The sequence below is a fragment of the Eleutherodactylus coqui genome, chromosome 7 (assembly GCF_035609145.1).
Source record: "Eleutherodactylus coqui strain aEleCoq1 chromosome 7, aEleCoq1.hap1, whole genome shotgun sequence".
Classification (NCBI taxonomy): domain Eukaryota; kingdom Metazoa; phylum Chordata; class Amphibia; order Anura; family Eleutherodactylidae; genus Eleutherodactylus; species Eleutherodactylus coqui.
The window spans coordinates 148158543-148178226 of NC_089843.1; the positions used below are offsets into that span (position 1 = coordinate 148158543).

Genomic DNA, 19684 nt, shown 5'->3' on the forward strand with positions numbered 1-19684 from the left:
GTGTTATTTGTAATATCTATCAACATTGTCTGTACTTTATTTGATTATGCTTTGGAACGCATGTCTGGGGCAATCTGGTTTTTGCTATGAAATGAGTGGAATGCTTTAAGACATGCAGCCAAGAGAGAGAAATACAATGAATTTAACACTTTGGTTGGTTTTAAAAAACATATGCCTCTTTAGATCCTTCATTAAGGAACATACAAGCCATCAGGGATTTCTCAAAGTAAACTCTGCTGAAAAGAATGAAATGAAATCGTGGAAAGTCAGTTAGGTCAGACGTGTCAGAAACTTCAGCATTTCACACTAAATGTAATTTCCCCTGCAGCTTTGCTGAATAACATCAGATGACGTAAATTGTTTATACAAAAGTCACTTCATTACATGACTCAAGATTCCTCTTTTTTATTTAACGAGCTAACTTTATTACCTAATAATGGAGAGGTGTCTGAATGTAAAGAAACGGAGCTTCTGAAATAAATCTAATCACACAACACTTACACAGTATAAACCGTTTTAATCAGCGTGATCATAATTGTCGAATGTTCATTCCATTTCACACAAAACAACAATTTTTCAATTGAAATAATTAAAAAATGGATATTATTTTTACATACTTTTTTGGGGGCGCCCCCTACTGTTCTTTTGATTCAGAAACTCCTCATGTGCTCAGCTTAGTTGCTTCACTTGGATCCTCCATGGGCGGCACAGTGTTTTCCATCACCAGCCAATCAGAATCAGCCAGCTAGAAGCATAGAAGCGGCTCCTCCTCACAAGCACTGAACATATTACTGTGTTTCCTCGAAAATAAGACAGGGTCTTACATTAATTTTTGCTCCAAAATATTTCTTTTTTACATGTATAACTGCCTGGACACTATTGTAAAACTCATGCTAGGGCTTATTTTTGGGGTAGATCTTATTTTCAGGGAAACAGGGTAGTTGGACGTTCTGAGAACACCAGGTGCTCTACATCAAGTATCTAGACACAGGAGCATTTTTTAAAAATTATTCCAATCTGAAAATTATTATGTTTTGTGTGATCTAACAGGGAAATATATTTCATAACCTAAACAATCCCTTTATTTCAACATTTTGACCACAGTGCTTTGCTCTCTTAGCCAGCTACCTTTTGGACAAGCGTAAATTTAATAAAAGAAAGGGCTACTATAGCGCAGGTGTCACCACAATTCAGAAAGATGAAGCAAGTAACAGGTATATTCACCTGGAAGCGCTACAGAACAAGTGCTGTACAAAATCTACAATGGGACCGCTGCAGCCCTTCTCCGGCCGGGACATCAAGGACTGGGCCCGGATAGCCAATCAGAGAGTATGCCTAAAAAGATGAGGAACGGCGCTGTGATCCGTGAGGAGTAGAGCCAGGATATAGTGAGAAGAAAGCTTATATTAGGATATGCGTTACGGAGCAGAACTCACTCCTTTATCAGGCCCCATTATAACAGCACAGAATCAGAGATCATTTAAATGGAAAATTCAAGTATGAGATTTGAGCGTCTGACGTCACGGGGATCTCCACCAATCCCCATATGTCAGCAGTCCTGAAGTATAAAACATAATTGAAATAGCCATCAAATGAGCAGATAATTCATTAAAAAGTCATAAAGTAGTAAATAAAATAATAGTGCCCCTGTTAGTGGCCACAATAGTAATTGTACTTACTTTTGTGGCCCCAGGATAATAGTGTGCTTTTGTTAGTCGCCCAGATGGTAATAGTGTGTCCTCCTTCCCCCTTAGCAACAACCATGGTAGCAAGTAGTTTACTCACTTAAGTAGGTCCAGTCCAGCCGCCCCGGCTGCTGTATGTACAGACCCTGCTTCCTCCTCCAGAGTCTGCTTTTCTGCATGTAGAGTACGCAGTGGAGACTCGGGGGGGGGGGGGGGGGAATCAGGGTCTCTGTATACAGCAGCCACGGTGGACAGATCGAACCTGCTTCTGTGAGTAAACTACTTGCTGCCATGGTTGCTGCCTGCCCGGAGGTGCTCATAGGAAGCAATTATTTTTTACCAGCCTTGAACATGGCCAGTAAAAAAAAGAAAAATACCAGCATCGGCTTCGGAAATTAATTACTGACCATTGGCTAGGTAACAAGGCTAGCTGTTGGCTTATGGAACAACTCTAATTACGAAGATGAACTAGTTCTGAGATCCCACACTGGAATACAAGCTTTAAAAGGTTTGTCTGACATTCACTTTCTATGTAAATAGGCTACTCCTATGTAAGCCTCTGCCAGCTCCCCGGACATCCCCACCAGCAGCTCCAAGTCTCCGCTCTAGCGTGTTTACAGGCTGCAGCAGTCTATGTACAGGGTGTTACAGGCTGTTGCAGTCAATCAATCCCTGAGTTTTCTTATTGGCTGTAGCAGTGTTAAGATTCTGGTTTTAACTGTCTATCTTTTCTCCAGTCAGCCATCTTATAAGATTCAGTTTAATTCTCTTTGCAAACTAGCTAGTGTCTCCTTTCAGCATCTCATGCCCTCTAGCCTAATAATTTTACTAATTGAGATATGAATTTTCTAGGCGTGCAGCCAGCATCACTAGTGCAGCGATAATCATGAAACATATCTAATTGTTATGTCTTAAGTTTAGTGAGAAAATGTATTGTTTGTCTGTTTTTCAATCAAATGTCTGTTTCTCATGACTACACTTGCTATATGTTGAGACTATGTGAGTGTTATGCAGCGATGCCTCTTATCATTTGTCACTTCAATATTTCTCAAAACAACTTGCATACAGCTTTGGCATAAAGCCACTCCCTTTCTTTCTCCATAAAAGTCTGACTTTAGAATTCTTTGAAACACAGCTTCTGTCTGTGTGTCAGTTTTTTCTCCATGCCAGTGTGGTGGGAAAAACGATACAAAAGTGTGAGTATGAGGCCAAAGGAATTATGAAGAGAGAGAGAGTTAGTAGAAGAGGAGAGAAGCAGACAAAAGAGGAGAGAAGAATCAAGTCAGTAATGTGTCTATGCCAAATTAGTCAAAGCCAGGGATGATAGCTAGAAGTGTTTTACTGCAATGTGTTACAGCCACAGCCTCCCTGAGAAAAATGTTTCAATGCCATGTATGCAAATGTGATTTCCTTTTCTATTTATTACCACAAATCAATGTGATGCAACCGTTAATGCTAGTGAATCTGAACTGTGGTTGTCTGCTGGAAACTTGCACTATTCCCTCTCTCCCCTGCAATAAGGAATTAAAAATTGTTTTTATTGAAAGACTGTCTGCTGGATTACTTCCCACCGTCTACAACAAGTACAATGAGGTACCACACAGTTCTGCAGGAATGTAAGGGCTACTACTACCATTTTTATTATTTAGTTCTCCTATTTTGATATTTATTGCTTTTGCCTGGCACAGGTCCCTGCCCGTATACAGGCTGGCATCACGATAGACTAATATTTACTTTAATGTCAACTGTTTTTTTATTATTATTATTTTTGACCTCTCTTGTATGTGACTTACTGACTGTGACTGTGATTTCCAAAGTTGGAGGGAAGAGGCAGAGCCACCATGGTTACCCTATTACTGCTCCCCGATGCTTTACCCATGTCGCTGGTCTGTGTTTGGTTGTGCTCACTACACATTATACCTGGCTGAGTCCATCCTCTATTTTATCAATCAGATTGACGGACACCTGAGTAGAACCCTATATAAAGGAAGCTACAATGCAGAAATGAACATTTGCCTAATGTTCTAGTATTAAAGGAGTTGTCCGGAACTTTAGACTTTTTTCTGTTAGTGACTAGAGATGAGCAAACTGAATCTGTAGAGCATAAATTTGGGTTCAACTTTACTAAAAGTTTGGAGAAAACCTAATCCTCATGCGGTTCGTTTCAGCCAAACTGGAAGTTCATAAAAACCCTTAAAACTAGTATTGAACACTGTCTAAGAGCATAAGGGTAGTTCTTCAATGGAAAGGGCCCAGTGGTTAGCGCTGTTGTGCTTGGATCCTAGGTTCAAATCTGACCAAGGACAACATCTGCACGGTCTTTGTAAAACTCCAAGCAGATGTTGTCCTTGGTTAGATTTGAACAAATGACTCCAACACTGCTAACCACTGAGCCCCTGTGCTTCTCCTATCTTCACTGAAGGAGGAGAAGAATACGAAACTGAAACACTAGGAGAACATGCATACTTTGTCAGATTTTAACCTCGGACTCCGAGGCAACAGGCAACAGTGCTGACCACCATACTTAATCAAGACAAGAAGAATATACAAACTCAATACAGATGTTGTCCTTGGTCAGATTTTAACACAGGGCTCCAGCACCACAATGTGGCAGTGCTAACCACTGAGCCACCTTGTTTCGGCTTTCTGAGAGGGGCTGGGTGGGGGACATAAAGAGAACATACAAACTCTATGCAGATGTTGTCCTTGGTCAGATTTTAACACAGGGCTCCAGCACCACAATGTGGCAGTGCTAACCACTGAGCCACCTAGTTTCGGCTTTCTGAGGGGGGCTGGGTGGGGGACATAAAGAGAAGATACAAACTCTATGCAGATGTTGTCCTTGGTCAGATTTGAATTACATGTAGTTTTTTTTGCTGCAGATTCCTATGTGGATTGAGCCCTGTCCATGAGCAAAGCCTGCATGTGGTTTTTTCGATGTATTTCTGCATGGATCCGTGTGCAGAAGTGACACATCACGCTATATAGACGACGGCGTTGATTCCCATTCAAATCAATGGATCAGACAGCAGGCACGGATTTGCTTTGCATTTGTTACAAAATGAAAGTCATACCGCAACCGTGTGAATATACCATTAGGCTGGGTTCACAGGGGAAGGATGTGCCATGGAAATTCTGTGCGGCAAATCTGCCCGCGGCTCCTAATCCCGGGATTAGCTAGCCATGTGGACGAGATTTTGCAAAAGTCTCATCCATACGGGGCGGCAAATCCATTGCGGCAAAGCTGGGCAGAACCAGCGATGAGGCGCGGAATTGACAGCCACAGCATGTCAATTCTTTTTTTTTTCCGTTGCGGCCTCTCTCCTCTTTATGGGGAAAGAAAGCCACAGCGAAATGCCAGCAGCTGAACTGCTCAAAAAGCCATGGGTTTTGAAGCTGCAGCTCTGCCGCGGAAATCTCGCGCTTTTCAGTGCGGCCAAGCCTCGAGATTTCCGTCCTGTAGGAACCCAGCTTTAGGGGCATGATTGCACAGCGTGGAGTTGCGGCTGCTTTACACGAACGCACACATGTGCCTCACTGCTGCTGTGAAACGAATGATGGTTTCTTGTGCGCAGTGTATTTTACCATACTATTACGGGGTATGTTTATTTCTGTGCAGCAAAAAAGACGCACCGATTCAAATGGCTAATGAGTTTCAGATGTGTTATTTTTCCACGCAGTGTTTCACGCATCTCCTTGCGTATTGCGCGCATATTTCTGCACCCCCCCCCATTGACTTCTATGGGAATCTTTGGTGAGCAAATACGCAGGAAAGAACCGCATACTGTTTTTTTTTGGGGGGGGGGGCAGGGTTCAGGACTGAAATGCGTGCCCAAAATACAGAAATTTGAACGAACCCATCAAAATCAATGGTTCCTATGCTCCACGTCTTGTACACGTAAATTTAACGCTTGTAGCTCCAAATCCACACCAAAATCTGCGGTGGGGTTATAGTGTAGATTTCCACTGCAGAACTCCCACATTGCATGGAGGACTTCAAACCCCAACCGTATTTTCCTTGGCCTTTTACCCCTACATTGTATAGTACATTAGTGCGGAATTTGGCGCACATTCCACATGCAGAACTTCTACAAGAATTAACTCGCCCTGACGCAACTAAACATGACAAAATACAACTAAAACGCTTTAAAAACGTGCAGAAAAACTATGAAAAAATGACTTCATGTTAAGAAACTGCATCGCTTTCTGATGACGCTTTCCCTTTAACGTGTGTAATGTGGAGAGTGGCCCCTAGGTGACGCTGCACTCTTCATTTACACTCAGCGGAGAAGAAAGTGTACACGTACAGACGAGCCGCCACGGCCCACCGGAAGTTAGCGTGCAGAAAGCAGGAACACAACCCAAAACGCAGGATTATAAATTTGCCCTCACTAAACATGTCCGCGGGAAAAAAAAAGTGTTACGTATGACGTCATTCCGAGTGCGTGCAGTGAGCCAATAGAAGGGCACGTTTGTCGCACGTTGGCGTGATTACGTCTCAGGTAGAAGCGGAAGGCGCGCTTTCTTGAATCTTGCCCAGGACGCTGCACGGAGGCTCGGAGATGGCGGCTCAGTTCACCAGGGAGGGCATCACACTGAAGGGCAGCGCCGAGCTCGTGGCCGAGTTCTTTTGTGAGTAGGAGGTGATGTAGGCCGGGCGGGGGCGCACTACATACCTGCTGGACACCTTCCAGCCGTCCTCACAACTCTCGGGCTGGAAGCAGATATTCCGCCCACGGGGTTGTTGGGGTTTGTATGTAAAGCAGGTTGTCATGGTGATTGCAGTCATGGGGCTGCTAACAGGGATGAACTATATTACCAACTAGTGAGACTATGAAGAAGGGTTGAAGAATGGCACTGGTGGAACGGAAATGATGTGAAGTCTGTTGTACATGGTGCCCACTGATACGTACCCTGCTGCCACACTGTTCTGAAAGCTGTCTGTTGCCCATAGCAACCAATGACAACACAGCTCTTATTTTACCCCAGCAGTATAAGAAATGAGAGCTGAACTGTGATTGGTTGCTATGGGCAACAGGTAGACTTTTGTTTAGCTTTAATAAGTGTGGTGGTGGACTACTTCACTGTGGCCGACCCTGTAGATGCTATGGTGATGAGTGTGAGGCACAGCATGTAATTACATAATGCATCCACATGAGGGCAGTGTTTTGATAACAAACCACACCCCATATAAGGACTGCTTCACATGAGCGTACGGTCACGGCATATTACAAGTGTGGGTTTTGTGCGTGTAATACGCTGTACCTACCGTGTTTCACCCAAAATAAGGCCCTGTCTTATAATAACTCTTGCCCCAAAAGAGGCACAGTGTCTTAATTTTTGGGTGGTGTCTTACACTCACCCAGCAGTCACAGTTTGGGTCCCTCCTGCTGGGCTGCGGCGCTCCTGCAGGCTTCCATGTAGTCCTCAATGCTGATGGAGCATCTCTTGCTGGTAATGGAGCTTAAATACCCCGCCTCCAGTAAGTGATTGCTCTGATTGGTTCAGGAGCACCGCCTCAGCCAGCGCTCAAACCAATCACAGCTATTCATTGAATGACAACATTGAATGGCTGTGATTGGCTGAGGCGGTGCTCCTGCACCAATCGGAACAGGCGCTCGATTAACCAATCAGAGCAATCACTTGAAGGAAGCGGGGTACTCAAGCCCTGTCACCAGCAAGAGATGCTCCGTCGGCATTGAGGACTGCATGGAAGCCTGCGGGAGGGACCTGAATGGCGCCTGCTAGGTGAGATTTGTGTCTGTTTTTTCATGTATTGTAGTTAGGGCTTATTTTTGGGGTAGGGCTTATCGGGTAAACAATGTATCTCCCATAAGTGGCCATGTTGCCACCCGCATAAAAAATGTGCAAGAAAAGTCATAGCATGTTCTCATTTGGTGCAAAATATACACGCCAAGAGGGCATAGTGTTGGTGGCACGCAGCAAGTATACAATGCTGTGTATGTGCAGTGAGTTCCATGTCATGTGGGCTACACAGCGGTGTGCGTGGCTTACAGGGACAGATATGCCACAACCAACAGGAGAATAGATCTATTTCATTCTCCACATAGATGCCTAATAGTGTGGGCAGGATACTTGTGTGGCACCGGCTATCTGGAATCTGCCTTCCCGCCATGAGCTGCACATGTATCCTGTTCCTTCCGCGTCTTATACAGGATAAGTACTCTTCTGTATGATTTCACTAATTGATGATATAATTCATTCTCTTTAGTAGGTCCACAAAATCATAAACTACTAAAGCTTATTAAAAAATCTGGTCTTCCTGTGCGGCTGTGACGTCCTTATAAACCTTTGCTGGAGCTTCCTGAGGACTTGTATTTCCAAGGGTGGGGTTAGGGTTTGATCACACAGCAGAACTTCTCTGCATGAAGTCCACATCTTAACCCTTTCCAACCCACTGTCAGATGTCTTCTAACATCGGAGCTGTACAGGCTTCACTCAGAATGTTAGAAGACGTCCCCCAAGGTATTCTTACTGTATATTACGGAGTGTCACATAACTGCAGTACTGGCTTTAGCCAGCAGATGGCAAAGTTGTATAGAGAAGGAGCGCCCTCCTCTAGGTAAGTCAATCCGAAATTGGATTGGAAAGGGTTGAAGGCACATTAAAGGGTATTTCTTTTTGTCGCGGATTTACCCCAGTTAACGGGGACAATCTGTGTGTGGAATTCTGACGTGGAAACGCATTGGAATTTTGCACATTGACAGGTAAATCCGCATGCAGATCCACAGCAGAAAGGCATGGGGGGAGGAAAGAGGGGGTAAACACCCACCATAGTCAAAATTCAGAACATGCCCTTACAGTTCGCATCAGTAGAGTTATTGGGTACACGGGTATTACAGAGTGTTCTCATCTCAGCAATTCATGGCAGAGCTGGGAATGCCAGTGTGACTGGTACTATAGTAACGGCCAGGGTGGCAGTGCGGCTCCAGTCACCTCTATGGGAGTCAGTTCTGTAATCCCCATATAGAAAAAGGATAGAAGACTCTCGGAACAAGATATATAACTCATTAGGTTATGAGCACACAACACTATTTGTGCATGAAACGATCTTTGGCCCGCTTCCCGATCCGCAGATGCCGGACGCCACTCTGCCGTTAGAACGGAGCTCTCTGGCAGGGAACCAATAGAATCAACCGGGAATATCTTGCTTCATTAGTAGCCTTAATTAATATCCACACACACCAACGTGTTTCGAACCTGTACTAGATTTTTCCTTGGGTGGATATCCATCAGCTCCATTTCAACTGCAGCGCTCCATAATCCCAGCTGGCTCAGGCGGTACAGGTCAGTCCGGTTGTGACTCCTGGATATGCCATAAGTCTGAGAAATATTCCTTTAATGTCCTTTTTTTGCAAGAGGGATGAGCCAAACACAATTATGTGTGATTTGGCTGCCGTAGTCTATTACATCCTGTAAACGCAGACCTGCCATGGAGGATGAAGCTGCCGAGCGGGAGGAGAGAGGTTCTAGCACAAGGAACAGGCTTAAAAATTAAAGGAAGGAAACTAATGTAAAAAACTTTTTGAACAACCCCATTAATCCATTTAGCATCTTGTAAGGGGTAGGAGTCTGTTATTCCCCTCCCCAACATCCTGTGATCCACCAGAGGACTCAACTTTGTGATCATTTGATCAGTGATGTAATGCACTGCATTACTACTTTATTGCAGAGTAGTATTGCCTGTCCGTGTAAATCAGTGGGCTGCTATGGTAGTCTGTGATTATGGAGTAAATGGACAGGGTCAGGGTTGGTCTTTGATGTGGCCACATAGCTGCCCCCTGCTACACACAGTGTGGGCGCGGCTCTTGTGGGCACATCATCCCTGTGCCATAGATTTGTAGTGCTTTGTAGTAATTACATGTCAGCACTGTGAATGTACAGCAAATGTTGCTAATGCGTGAAGGCTGATACATATATAAGTTGTAACCTCTGAGAGGAGAGCGCCCCTGCTGCTTGCCTGGTGGTATGTGATCTGTCACGTCTAACACTGCTTTATGATTATTGTAACGATGGCTTTGTCTGCAGATTTCGGCATCAATAGTATTTTATATCAGCGTGGGATTTATCCGTCGGAGACCTTTACGCGTGCGCAGAAGTACGGCCTCACCCTGCTGGTCTCTACCGACCCAACTCTTTCCGACTACCTGAATACAGTGGTGGAGCAGCTGAAAGGTACGGTGTCATGTCTGCGACTGATCGCTGGAGCTGTCATATTTGTGTTGTGCTGTAGAAGAATTCTACATTAATGTAGCTGGAATGGAGAATCCCCTGGCCGAACGGATCTGTCTTATGGCTGGAACCGAATGGTGCCAAGCTACCCCATTGACTAGAACTGTCCGTTTGGTCTCCATTCGGCTGGGCAGCATTTCACTGGACGAGAAGGTCTTTCATGCAGGACTTTTACTTCTGGCATCTTGTGCCGCATCCGCAACAGAACCTTAAGGCCTCATGTCCACGGGGAAAATCAGGCCCACCGCGGATTCTCCATGTAGAATCCCGCAGCGGGTCCCTCCTTTCCCGTGGACATAAGGCTAAAAAGATTAAACTTGCCTGTCCGGACGCTGCGGATCTTCCCTCCGTCGCGGCCGGATCTTCTTTCTTCTGCCCGGCGGATGTGCGCGGCACGCTGGCAGCGTGCCGTGCGCATGTGCCGGGCATTCCATTTCTTTTCTTGAACTCCCGTGCCGGAGAGCAGAAATTCAGGTACAGGTGTTCCGTGGATCCAGACGGCTTCCATAGGCTTCAATAGAAGCCTGCGGGAGCCGTCCCCGCGGGAAACCCGCACTAAAAATGCTGCATGCCACGGGTGTTTTCCCGCAGACGCAATCCGCGCCTGAAGGGAAAATGACATCTGCAGGTATTTAAGTACCTGCGGGTGTCCCATGCATCCCTATGGGGGGCGCAGATTACACTGCGGCAAAAACGCTGCGGATTTAAAATCACATTTAACCAGTGGACATGAGGCCTTTGCATTAGGAACCTCCATTCTGACATGAACATGGCCTAACAGGGGTATTCTGATCTCTGGGACATGCAGCTATCCCTAGAATGACGAGCCCCAAACGTTGAGAGGCAGATTATTGGAATTTATCCTTTTGCTCTGATATTGTAATCCCTTGCCTATAACAATGTTACAATCATTTGATCCTCCTGGGGGATGTATCCTTTTTGTCCTTTCTGATGAGTGTAGAATCCTAGCCTGCTTGTTACTACATAGAGGCCATAGCTGCCATGTCTGCTCTGTTGTAACCTAGTGCGTTTTCTTTCTCCTTCAGATTGGCTGTACAAATGTCAGGTCCAGAAGCTAGTGGTGGTGATCTCGAGCATCGACGACAATGAGATTCTTGAGCGTTGGCAGTTTGACATAGAATGTGATAAAACGGTGAAGGACAACAGGTGACTAACTTACTTGTGATCTGATTCCTGGGCGCAGAAAGTTATTGCATGGATGCTCACAGGGTAGAAAAAACGGTTCTGTTGATTTGCAGTAAGGTGCACCGCCAGTAGGTGACGCATACAAAGTTGTGGGGATGTGTTTTCCTTCCAAGCTTGTGCAAGCTTTTTTTTTTTTTTTTTTTTCTTTTCACCCTCCTCTGTGGCTGATGCGTAGCTGTACTTTGTAAGCCCCACCCTGCAGCCATGGCAATCCATCTGCACCTTGTGTTCAAGCCAGTGGGTTGGCACAAAGCCCGCTCCCTCTATCATATGACTTAGATGCTATGATTAGTAGCAATTTTACCATCGAAGAGTGTGAAAGCGGGGATCGGACTCCTCTAATCCGAGCTGTTTGTAACAGCCCAAACTTCTAGGTGATGGTGGGGCTAGAACTGTATGATACTACAGTGGCTTGTGGAAATGATTCATTTGCTCTGTAAACATGTGGACTCCTAACCCTTTTCAATCCACTGTCTGTCGTCTGAAGACATTCCGATTGAAGGCTGTACAGCTCATGTCAGAAGACGTCCAGCAGGGTATTCTTACTGTATATTATTGGCTGCTCTGTTCTCGGGGGGGGGGGGGGGGGGCCTCTCCAGCATGTCCCATACCTCAGTACTGGCTCTAGCCAGCAGATGGCACCATTGTCTAATGGCAGAAAGAGAAACCCCCCTAGGAAACCCTGAATCCAAAATTAGATTGCAAAGGGTTAATACATTTATTGTGCTGTTTATACTATTAAATGAACGCCATGCAACAAAGGTGGCTATTTTTGGGCGAAAATTTTTTTTTTAAATGGCTTTTGGAATGCTATAAGAAAAAGGGGTTGGAAAAGAGCGAATTTATTAAATGGTCACTGCACTTTGTGACAGCATGTGTTAATGTTGGCTAATATTTCTAAAGAGAACGCTGAGTGTTCTAAATTAATAGTCAATATTGGCATATTTATTGGCACTTGTTGCATGCCTTTACTCCATGTTACTAGGTTTACTGTTTTGCATTGCAGCCACAGTAACATGCACCTACATATGTATTTCACTTTTGGGATTCTGTCTAGCATTTTTTTTAACACTATGATAGCCAGTGTGATAACTAGCAAAATTGCAATTCACTATTTACCTACAATGACGTTGTTGTGCTGAAAACAGTGCTGGCCACTAGGGGTCTCCCTTCTAAATTTTTTATTTTTTTTGGCCATTGTGGTTATGTCAAGACCATTTCCCAGTAACAAGATATAACATGGATAATAGATGGCGGGTGGTGACTCATACTGCCCATAGAATTCTGTGGAAGAGCGAGACAGAAGCAAAGACTTGCATAGCTGTGGCTGTAGCAGTTAAGAATTAGCGGTGGAGCCTGCAGAGGGAAAAGATGCGGGATACCAATTATGCAAAGGTGTTATTCCTCATGTGTACACACTGCAGCTTATTCTGAAAGGTCATCTGAAAATGTTGGGTGTCCTCTATGGCCCAAAATAGGTGGGTCAATAAGGGGCTAAAGTACACATTGGTCTTTACCTGTTGTCATCCTCCCTTATATATGTTTAATTTGTTTCAGCGTTGTCAGAGACAAGTCTCCAAAAGTCATTCAAGAAGAAATCCGGTCCGTCATCCGACAAATCACAGCCACCGTAACCTTTCTTCCACTGCTGGAGACTTCATGTAAGTAGTATATGATGGAGGGCTTCACCTCTGGGGTCCAGTATCATTGGGACTCCAGGCTAATAACACTTGGAATGTTTCACCAATCAGATACATTTGTGGTCATGGTATTCTATTTTCTATATAACGTTTGACCAAATGCCACCGTCGGCCATAAGACATCTGTTGGTTCTCTCTAAATAGCGATACGCTGTGTATTAATACTCCATTGTTACTGGGTTCAGATGCGTCAGTAATGTGACCCCCTGGGCTGCATCACTGCCGGCACATTGAGCCCGCTATAAATTTCTGCAATTGTTTCCTAATACTTTCTGAACATTGTTGGCTTTTCATGCAGGTGCCTTTGACTTGCTGATTTACACGGATAAAGATTCCGAAGTGCCAGAGAAGTGGGAAGAGTCCGGACCGCAGTTTGTTTCCAACTCCGAAGAAGTTCGGCTTCGCTCCTTCACTACGACAATCCATAAAGTCAACAGCATGGTGGCATACAAAAAAATAGACTGTTAGTAGTGAACTCTTTCATCGTTCCTCAGAGCTTATCTATTCTCTTGCACATAATCCATTTTAGAATGTAGTTTTTATAAAAGGCGATGTCTTTGTGGCCACCCCTTTACATGTGCCTTCTGAAGCTTTGTAGAGGACGAACTGCATTAGCCGAGACTGGAGGGAGCTGTTACCTTGGTTTAACACTTCAGGCTAAACTAGTAACGAGCTCTTCCACCTCTTTATAAATATTCTACAGAATGGATCATGACTTTGTGATGTGCCTAATGCCGTGCGCCGTTCCTGTGCCTTTTTAGGGTATACTGTGATCATATTATATGCTGCCTGTGTTATGTAAGTGCTGCTCCTGTGGATGGAGTTATATCGGTTATGTATAACTTGGTGACGAGGTCGACGCGCTGACAGATTGGTCTTTGTGCTGCAAATTCTTCAAGAATGCAAAACCTTTCCGCGGTCCTAACGGGCACGTAACACCGGCAATCGCTGCATACAACAGCTTTTTTTTTTTTTTTAAAGCTGTAATAGTTTTATACTTCCCTGTACTTATAATGCTGCTTTTTAATAGACAGATGTGGCAGTATGGCATCGGAAGCAGTACGTTCAAACTAATGACCGATAAATGAGGGCCTACTGTACTCTACTAATTCCGTAAGCAATATGCCCTTTGTGAAATGTGGCCTTCAAAAAGTTGCTGCATACTTTTGTTTTTGTTTTTTTTTTTTTTTTTGCCTACACTGAGTTTGCAGCATCTTATTTCTTCTTGGAAGAAACTAGACCAATTCAGTTATCAAAGGGTGTTGAATACTATGTGCCCCCTTCTACCTGCTGCCACAGTATGGTTTCTACTGTATAGCAGTTTGTGTCTGCTTCACCCACCTTTTACAGCCCTAATCTCTCTGCCACCTATCTAAAGTCTGGTTCACTCCTTGCAATTTGTTACAGGTTTTGCGTCCAATACTTTGCTGTTCTCTTCTCACTGCAGACCTACATGCCTCTGCATATCTTGCAGGTTTTCCAATGGGCGACTTTTAAACTTTTTTGTATCGTTTTGTAGTAGTTTTATGAAGCTTTAGACTGTAATACAGACTGTAACTTAGTTGTTTTTTTAACACTGCCCCTGATTCTGGATTGTCCCTAAACTTGTGAATATTTTATTTATATACAATTACAAGCATTGTCTCCACCGTCTCAATCATCCTGTAAATCTGTTTCTAAATTGTTTCTATGAAAATAAAGAGTTAATTTTTCACCATTAGTCATGTGATGAAACTTTTTTCCTTACCTGCAGGCTCTGGTGGGTTAAGGTAAGAGCTTCACAGCAGCTCCGTGACACAATGTTGTGCAAGTCACAAACCCCAAAAACTGTGTAGTTTGTCTGTAACTTGTTGTGGCTTATTTTAGCAGTTTTTGTTTTCTTTTGTTTGTTTGTTTTGTTTTTTTTTTTTCCCTCTTTAAAACGCAGCCTGCAAACAAAAATGTTGCACGCTTGGATGCCTTGCGACGAATATTTTTGCGGCACACAACCAGAGGCTGCCCTTGCCCGCAGCATTGATGGCATCATTTTACAAAGTTTTTTCTAAGAACGAGTTAGAAACTAACTTCTGAAGGCTGCCATTGCAGATTGCCTATGAAGCCGTGGCATGGCTTGATAGACTGCCTATCAGATTGCAGTATTATTATGGTATTCATTATACTGCAAAAGCAATAAAATGATTGCAAGTTCAAGTTCCCTATAGGAACAAAAAAATGGTAGCAATAGAAACTACAGGATGATCTGCTAAAAACAAGCCCTCACAACGGAAAAATAAAGGTATGACTGTTAGAAGATGGTGGCTAATAGCTGCATCCTTAAGGGGTTAATAGACGCTGCCTGTTTTGTAGAGGTCACTTCTCAGCAGTTATTTCATCCCAACGGATACAACTACAGAGAACACAGGATTAGACCCTGGACCAAAGCTCACATCTTCTGCAGAGGGCTCAGACTGCCTGCAGCATTCCCCATAGACCTTATGTGTAGGTGCCAGCGGTAAAGGAAATCTCCAACTGCTGATCACGGCACAGGAAAAATGACTGCCTTCGTAGTACCATATAATGGTGTATTTTTTTTTTGGGGGGGGGGGGCACAGAGGGGGGGAGGGGTTAAGTGAGATGACCACCCAAAATTGGATTGAAAATTTTTATATTCCCTTTAGAGGACAGACATATTATCTCTGCTGACTTGTCTAGTTTAGTAAATACTTGTATTCCCTATAAAGTAACAATTCTGGAGAATTTTTTCCTAAAGATCGAAGTTATGCTCTTCTGCTGCTAAAAGATGTATGAATAAATTGACCCGTGGACAGTACATATATAGTAAGCATGCCCAATCGGTGCTGACAGACTTTAGAAGCACATACCTTTGACTAGGGGAATAACAGTTGGCAATTCCTATGCAAGTTCCTTATAGGAATAAGGCCCCATTCACACACAAAGGATTTTCTGAAATGGACAATTCAGGAGAGCTGGACTTCACCCTCTAACATTTGGATAAATGTATAGCAAAATTACATTGGGATCAGGTTACCTAAAAAAAATTTGATGTCAACCCTTTCTTCTACCTCTGCCGTACACGTATGTCACAGGTGCGGGGTAGGTATGAAGCAAGAATCTGAGCCCTATCCATACACAGTGGGTGTTAGCTGTTTGACAGGTGATACCTGCTGCAAATGGCCATGATCGGAGCAGGCACCAATCACAGCTGTTTGGCAGCCTAGATGTGCAGTCAGTGCTTATTGTGGCATGTTACCTTCAGAGGGCTCCTTCCCTCAAATGATCCAATTGTGGGGTGTCGATGGTGGCCCTGGAGTTAGTGTATGCTCGCAGAGCTGTTACTTTTTTTTGCTGGCGCTCGATCCAATCACAGTGCTTGCTTTGCTGAAGGCGGGGTATTCAAAGCCTCGTCACCAGAAAGAAGAGGCTATCTCAGCGCGGAGGACACTTCACACTTTCGTATCACCGCCGGAGACCAGCAGCATGAGACGCCATGGACGCGGTGAATATAACGCCCCATTCCTGAAAATAAGACACTATGCCTCTTTTGGGGCAACAATTAATATAAGACAAGTGTCTTAATTTTGGGGCAGCACGGTAGGGTGATATGGACTTGTCTGGTTCTCCTAAAATCAGAGTGACAAGATGTGCTTCATGTATGTAGAAAAAAATATATATATCTCTGGTTTCTGGATATTTTATGAATATTAAAATATGGATTAGAGATGAAGTTCGCTCTGCTTTGCAATCGCCAAACCATCTACTACTTATGTTACCAGTAAGAGAACAAAGTAGTTTTGGTGATTTACTCTGGTTCTGAAAAAAGTGCAGTTTTCTCTGAAGTTGAGGATGGTGACAATCTTGTTGATCCTTCAGCTTACATTCATGAATTAAGGCAATTAGAGCCATCTATTATGGATGAGACAAAGCCTAGAACCTTTGGTGGTCTGAGGGAATAATATAAAAACCCTATCGCAGTCACGAAAATGTTCATAAGCTTATTAAAATGGAATAAGCCAGAAATGGATGCTTTCATTCCAGGTACTATTAAGAGAACTGTGTGGACTTGAAAGCCATATTCCGAGCAGATGTCCTAGTAGACAGTTACTAAATGTACCTCCTTACCTTTTGGGATGCTATACAGTTAAAAGATCCCATAGATTAAAAAGAGTGTTAAAGACCGGGAAAGCAACGTCGGCCTTATTTAAACCAGGAGTGTCAGTCAAAAATGGGGCTTAACCCCTTAGTGACGAAGCCTGTTTGCGCCTTAGTGACGGAGCCAAATTTTGGAAATCTGACATGCGTCGTTCAACGTGGCATAACTCCGTAAAGGCTTTACATATCCCAGTGATTCTGACATTGTTTTTTCGCCACATGTTGTACTTCATTTAGATTGTAAAAAGAGACCGATATAATTTGTGTATATTTATTAAAAGTACCAATATTGGAAAAATTTTGAAAAACTTGTCATTTTTCACATTTTCAACCGTAATATCTCATATGTCCAAACATACTGTACAAATTTTTGATAAGATATGTATTTCCATCTGTTTACTTTATTCTGAATGCACACTTGAAAAACTTTTGTGTTTTTTTTTTTTTTAACCATTTAGAGGACGTACAAATTTAACATTACTTTTCAGCATTTTGAGGAGCACTTTGTTTTCCTGCACCAAGCCAAGTTTGCAGAGGCTCATAAGTGTCAGAATAATAGATACACCCACAAATGACCCCATTTTAAAAACTACACCCCTTAGTGTATTCACTGAGGGGTGTCATGAGTATTTTGACCCCACCAGTTCTTTTCAGGAATTAGTTCAATTTAGGGGACAAAAAATAAAATTTCATATTTTTGCAAATATGTCATTTTAAAGACATATTTTTTTTCCTATAGAGCCCATGAAAATGAGGATTTACACACCAAAATGGATACCCCCGTTTCTCCCGTGTTCAGAAACATACCCATTGTGGCCCTAATCTTATGTCTGGATGCATAACGGGAGCCAAAATGAAAGGAGTAGTCGGTGTCTTTCAGAACATAAATTTTGCTTGAAGGCGTTTTAGGCCCCATAGCACTTTTGTAGAGCTCTTGAGTGGCCAAAACCAAAGAGAACCCCCACAAGTGACCCCATTTTGAAAACTAGACCTCTTAACGAATTTATCTAGGGGTGTACTGACCATTTTGACCCCACAGTTTTTGAATGAATTCAAGCCAAGCAAAAGGAAAAAATTGTGATTTTCATTTTTTTGTCAATTCTGTCATTTTAAAAACAGCTTTTTTTGTACAGCACACGCATGAATGAAGCCTTTCATCCCAAAATGGATACCCCTGTTTCTCCCGTGTTCAGAGACATACCCATTGTGGCCCTAATCTTATGTCTGGATGCACAATGGGGCCCAAAACGAAAGGAGTAGTCGGTGGCTTTAAGAACATAGATTTTCCTTGAAGGAGTTTTAGGCCCATAGCACTTTTGTAGAGCTCTTGAGCGGCCAAAATCAAAGAGAACCCCCACAAATGACCCCATTTTGAAAACTAGACCCCTTAATGAATTTATCTAGGGGTGTACTGCCCATTTTGAGCCCACAGTTTTTGAATGAATTGAAGCAAAGCAAAAGGAAAAAATTGTGATTTTCGTTTTTTTGGCAATTCTGTCGTTTTAAAAACTGCTTTTTTGGTACAGCACACACATGAATGAAGACTTGCACCCCAAAGTGGATACCCCTGTTTGTCCTGTGTTCAGAGACATACCCATTGTGGCCCTAATCTTTTGTCTGGATGCACAACGGGGCGCAAAATGAAAGGAGTAGTCGGTGGCTTTCAGAACAGAAATTTAGCATGAAGGTGATTTAGACCCCATTGCACACTTGTAGAGCCCTTGAGCGGCCAAAACGACAGAGAACCCCCACAAATGATCCCATTTTGAAAACTAGACCCTTAACGAATTAATCTAGGGGTGTACTGTGTATTTTTACCCTACAATTTTTGAATAAATCTAAGCAAAGCAGTAGGAAAAAAAATACAATTTTCACTTTTTTGGCAGTTGTATCAATTTAAAAACTGTTTTTTTTGTACAGCACACAAAGGAATGAAGACTTTCACCCCAAAATGGATACCCCTGTTTGTCCCGTGTTCAGAACCATACCCCTTGTGGCCCTAATCTACTTAAAGGACGCATGGCTAGGCCTATAATGGAAGGAGCACCCGTTGGATTTTAGGGTACAACGGAATAAATTCCAGGCCCCCTTGCCCACTTATAGAGTCATTGAGCGTCCAAAACTATAAAGACCCCCACAAATATCCCCATTTTCAAAACTAGACCCCTTAACGAATTCATCTAGGGGTGTACTGCATATTTTGACCACACAGTATTTGAATAAATTTCAGCAAAGCAGAAGAAAAAAATTACAATTTTCATTTTTTTGGCAATTTTGTCAATTTAAAAACTTTTTTTTTTGCACAGTTTACATAGGAATGAAGACGTTCACCCCCAAATGGATACCCCCGTTTGTCCCGTGTTCAAAAACATACCCATTGTGGCCCTAATCTACTTACAGGAAACATGGCAAGGCCTGTAATGGAGGGAACACCCGTTGGATTGCAGGGCATAACTGAATAAATTCCAGGCCCCATTGCTCATTTGTACGGAATAAAAATTGACTCCCTAAAATCCCCCCCCCCCCCCCCACGCCCTTTTCGGCGTTCCCCAAATCTTAGATAAAAGTAATAATGTGAACTGTGTAGTATTTCCAAAGACGGGTAATTACGGAGGCTGGTTGGGATGGGCACATGGGGCAATAAAACCGGGTATCCCCCCTCCTCTCATGCTTTTTGGGAGTCATTTTTTG

At 43.4% G+C, this 19684-nt stretch overlaps 1 protein-coding gene and 1 long non-coding RNA gene across 2 annotated transcripts in view; one reads left to right on the forward strand and one right to left on the reverse strand.

The window, feature by feature from the left end:
* The window catches only part of LOC136573475 (uncharacterized), a 104266-nt gene that overhangs the window by 61004 nt on the left and 23578 nt on the right, over positions 1–19684 (reverse strand). The gene's annotated exons all lie outside the window — the stretch shown is intronic.
* On the forward strand, positions 6164–14564 carry MAD2L1 (mitotic arrest deficient 2 like 1). The gene is made up of 5 exons (XM_066573809.1): positions 6164–6317; positions 9735–9881; positions 10985–11105; positions 12702–12805; positions 13143–14564. Exons 1-5 carry the CDS (start codon positions 6248–6250, stop codon positions 13310–13312), a joined length of 612 nt encoding a protein of 203 aa, XP_066429906.1. The 5' UTR covers positions 6164–6247; the 3' UTR covers positions 13313–14564.

Excerpts from the sequence above, each read along its gene's own strand:
- MAD2L1 (XM_066573809.1), top strand. The coding sequence starts at position 6,248 with ATGGCGGCTCAGTTCACCAGGGAGGGCATCACACTGAAGGGCAGCGCC. Across the intron at positions 9,882-10,984 it reads AGTGGTGGAGCAGCTGAAAG|ATTGGCTGTACAAATGTCAG; the intron begins GTACGGTGTCAT and ends TTTCTCCTTCAG. Across the intron at positions 11,106-12,701 it reads AAAACGGTGAAGGACAACAG|CGTTGTCAGAGACAAGTCTC; the intron begins GTGACTAACTTA and ends AATTTGTTTCAG.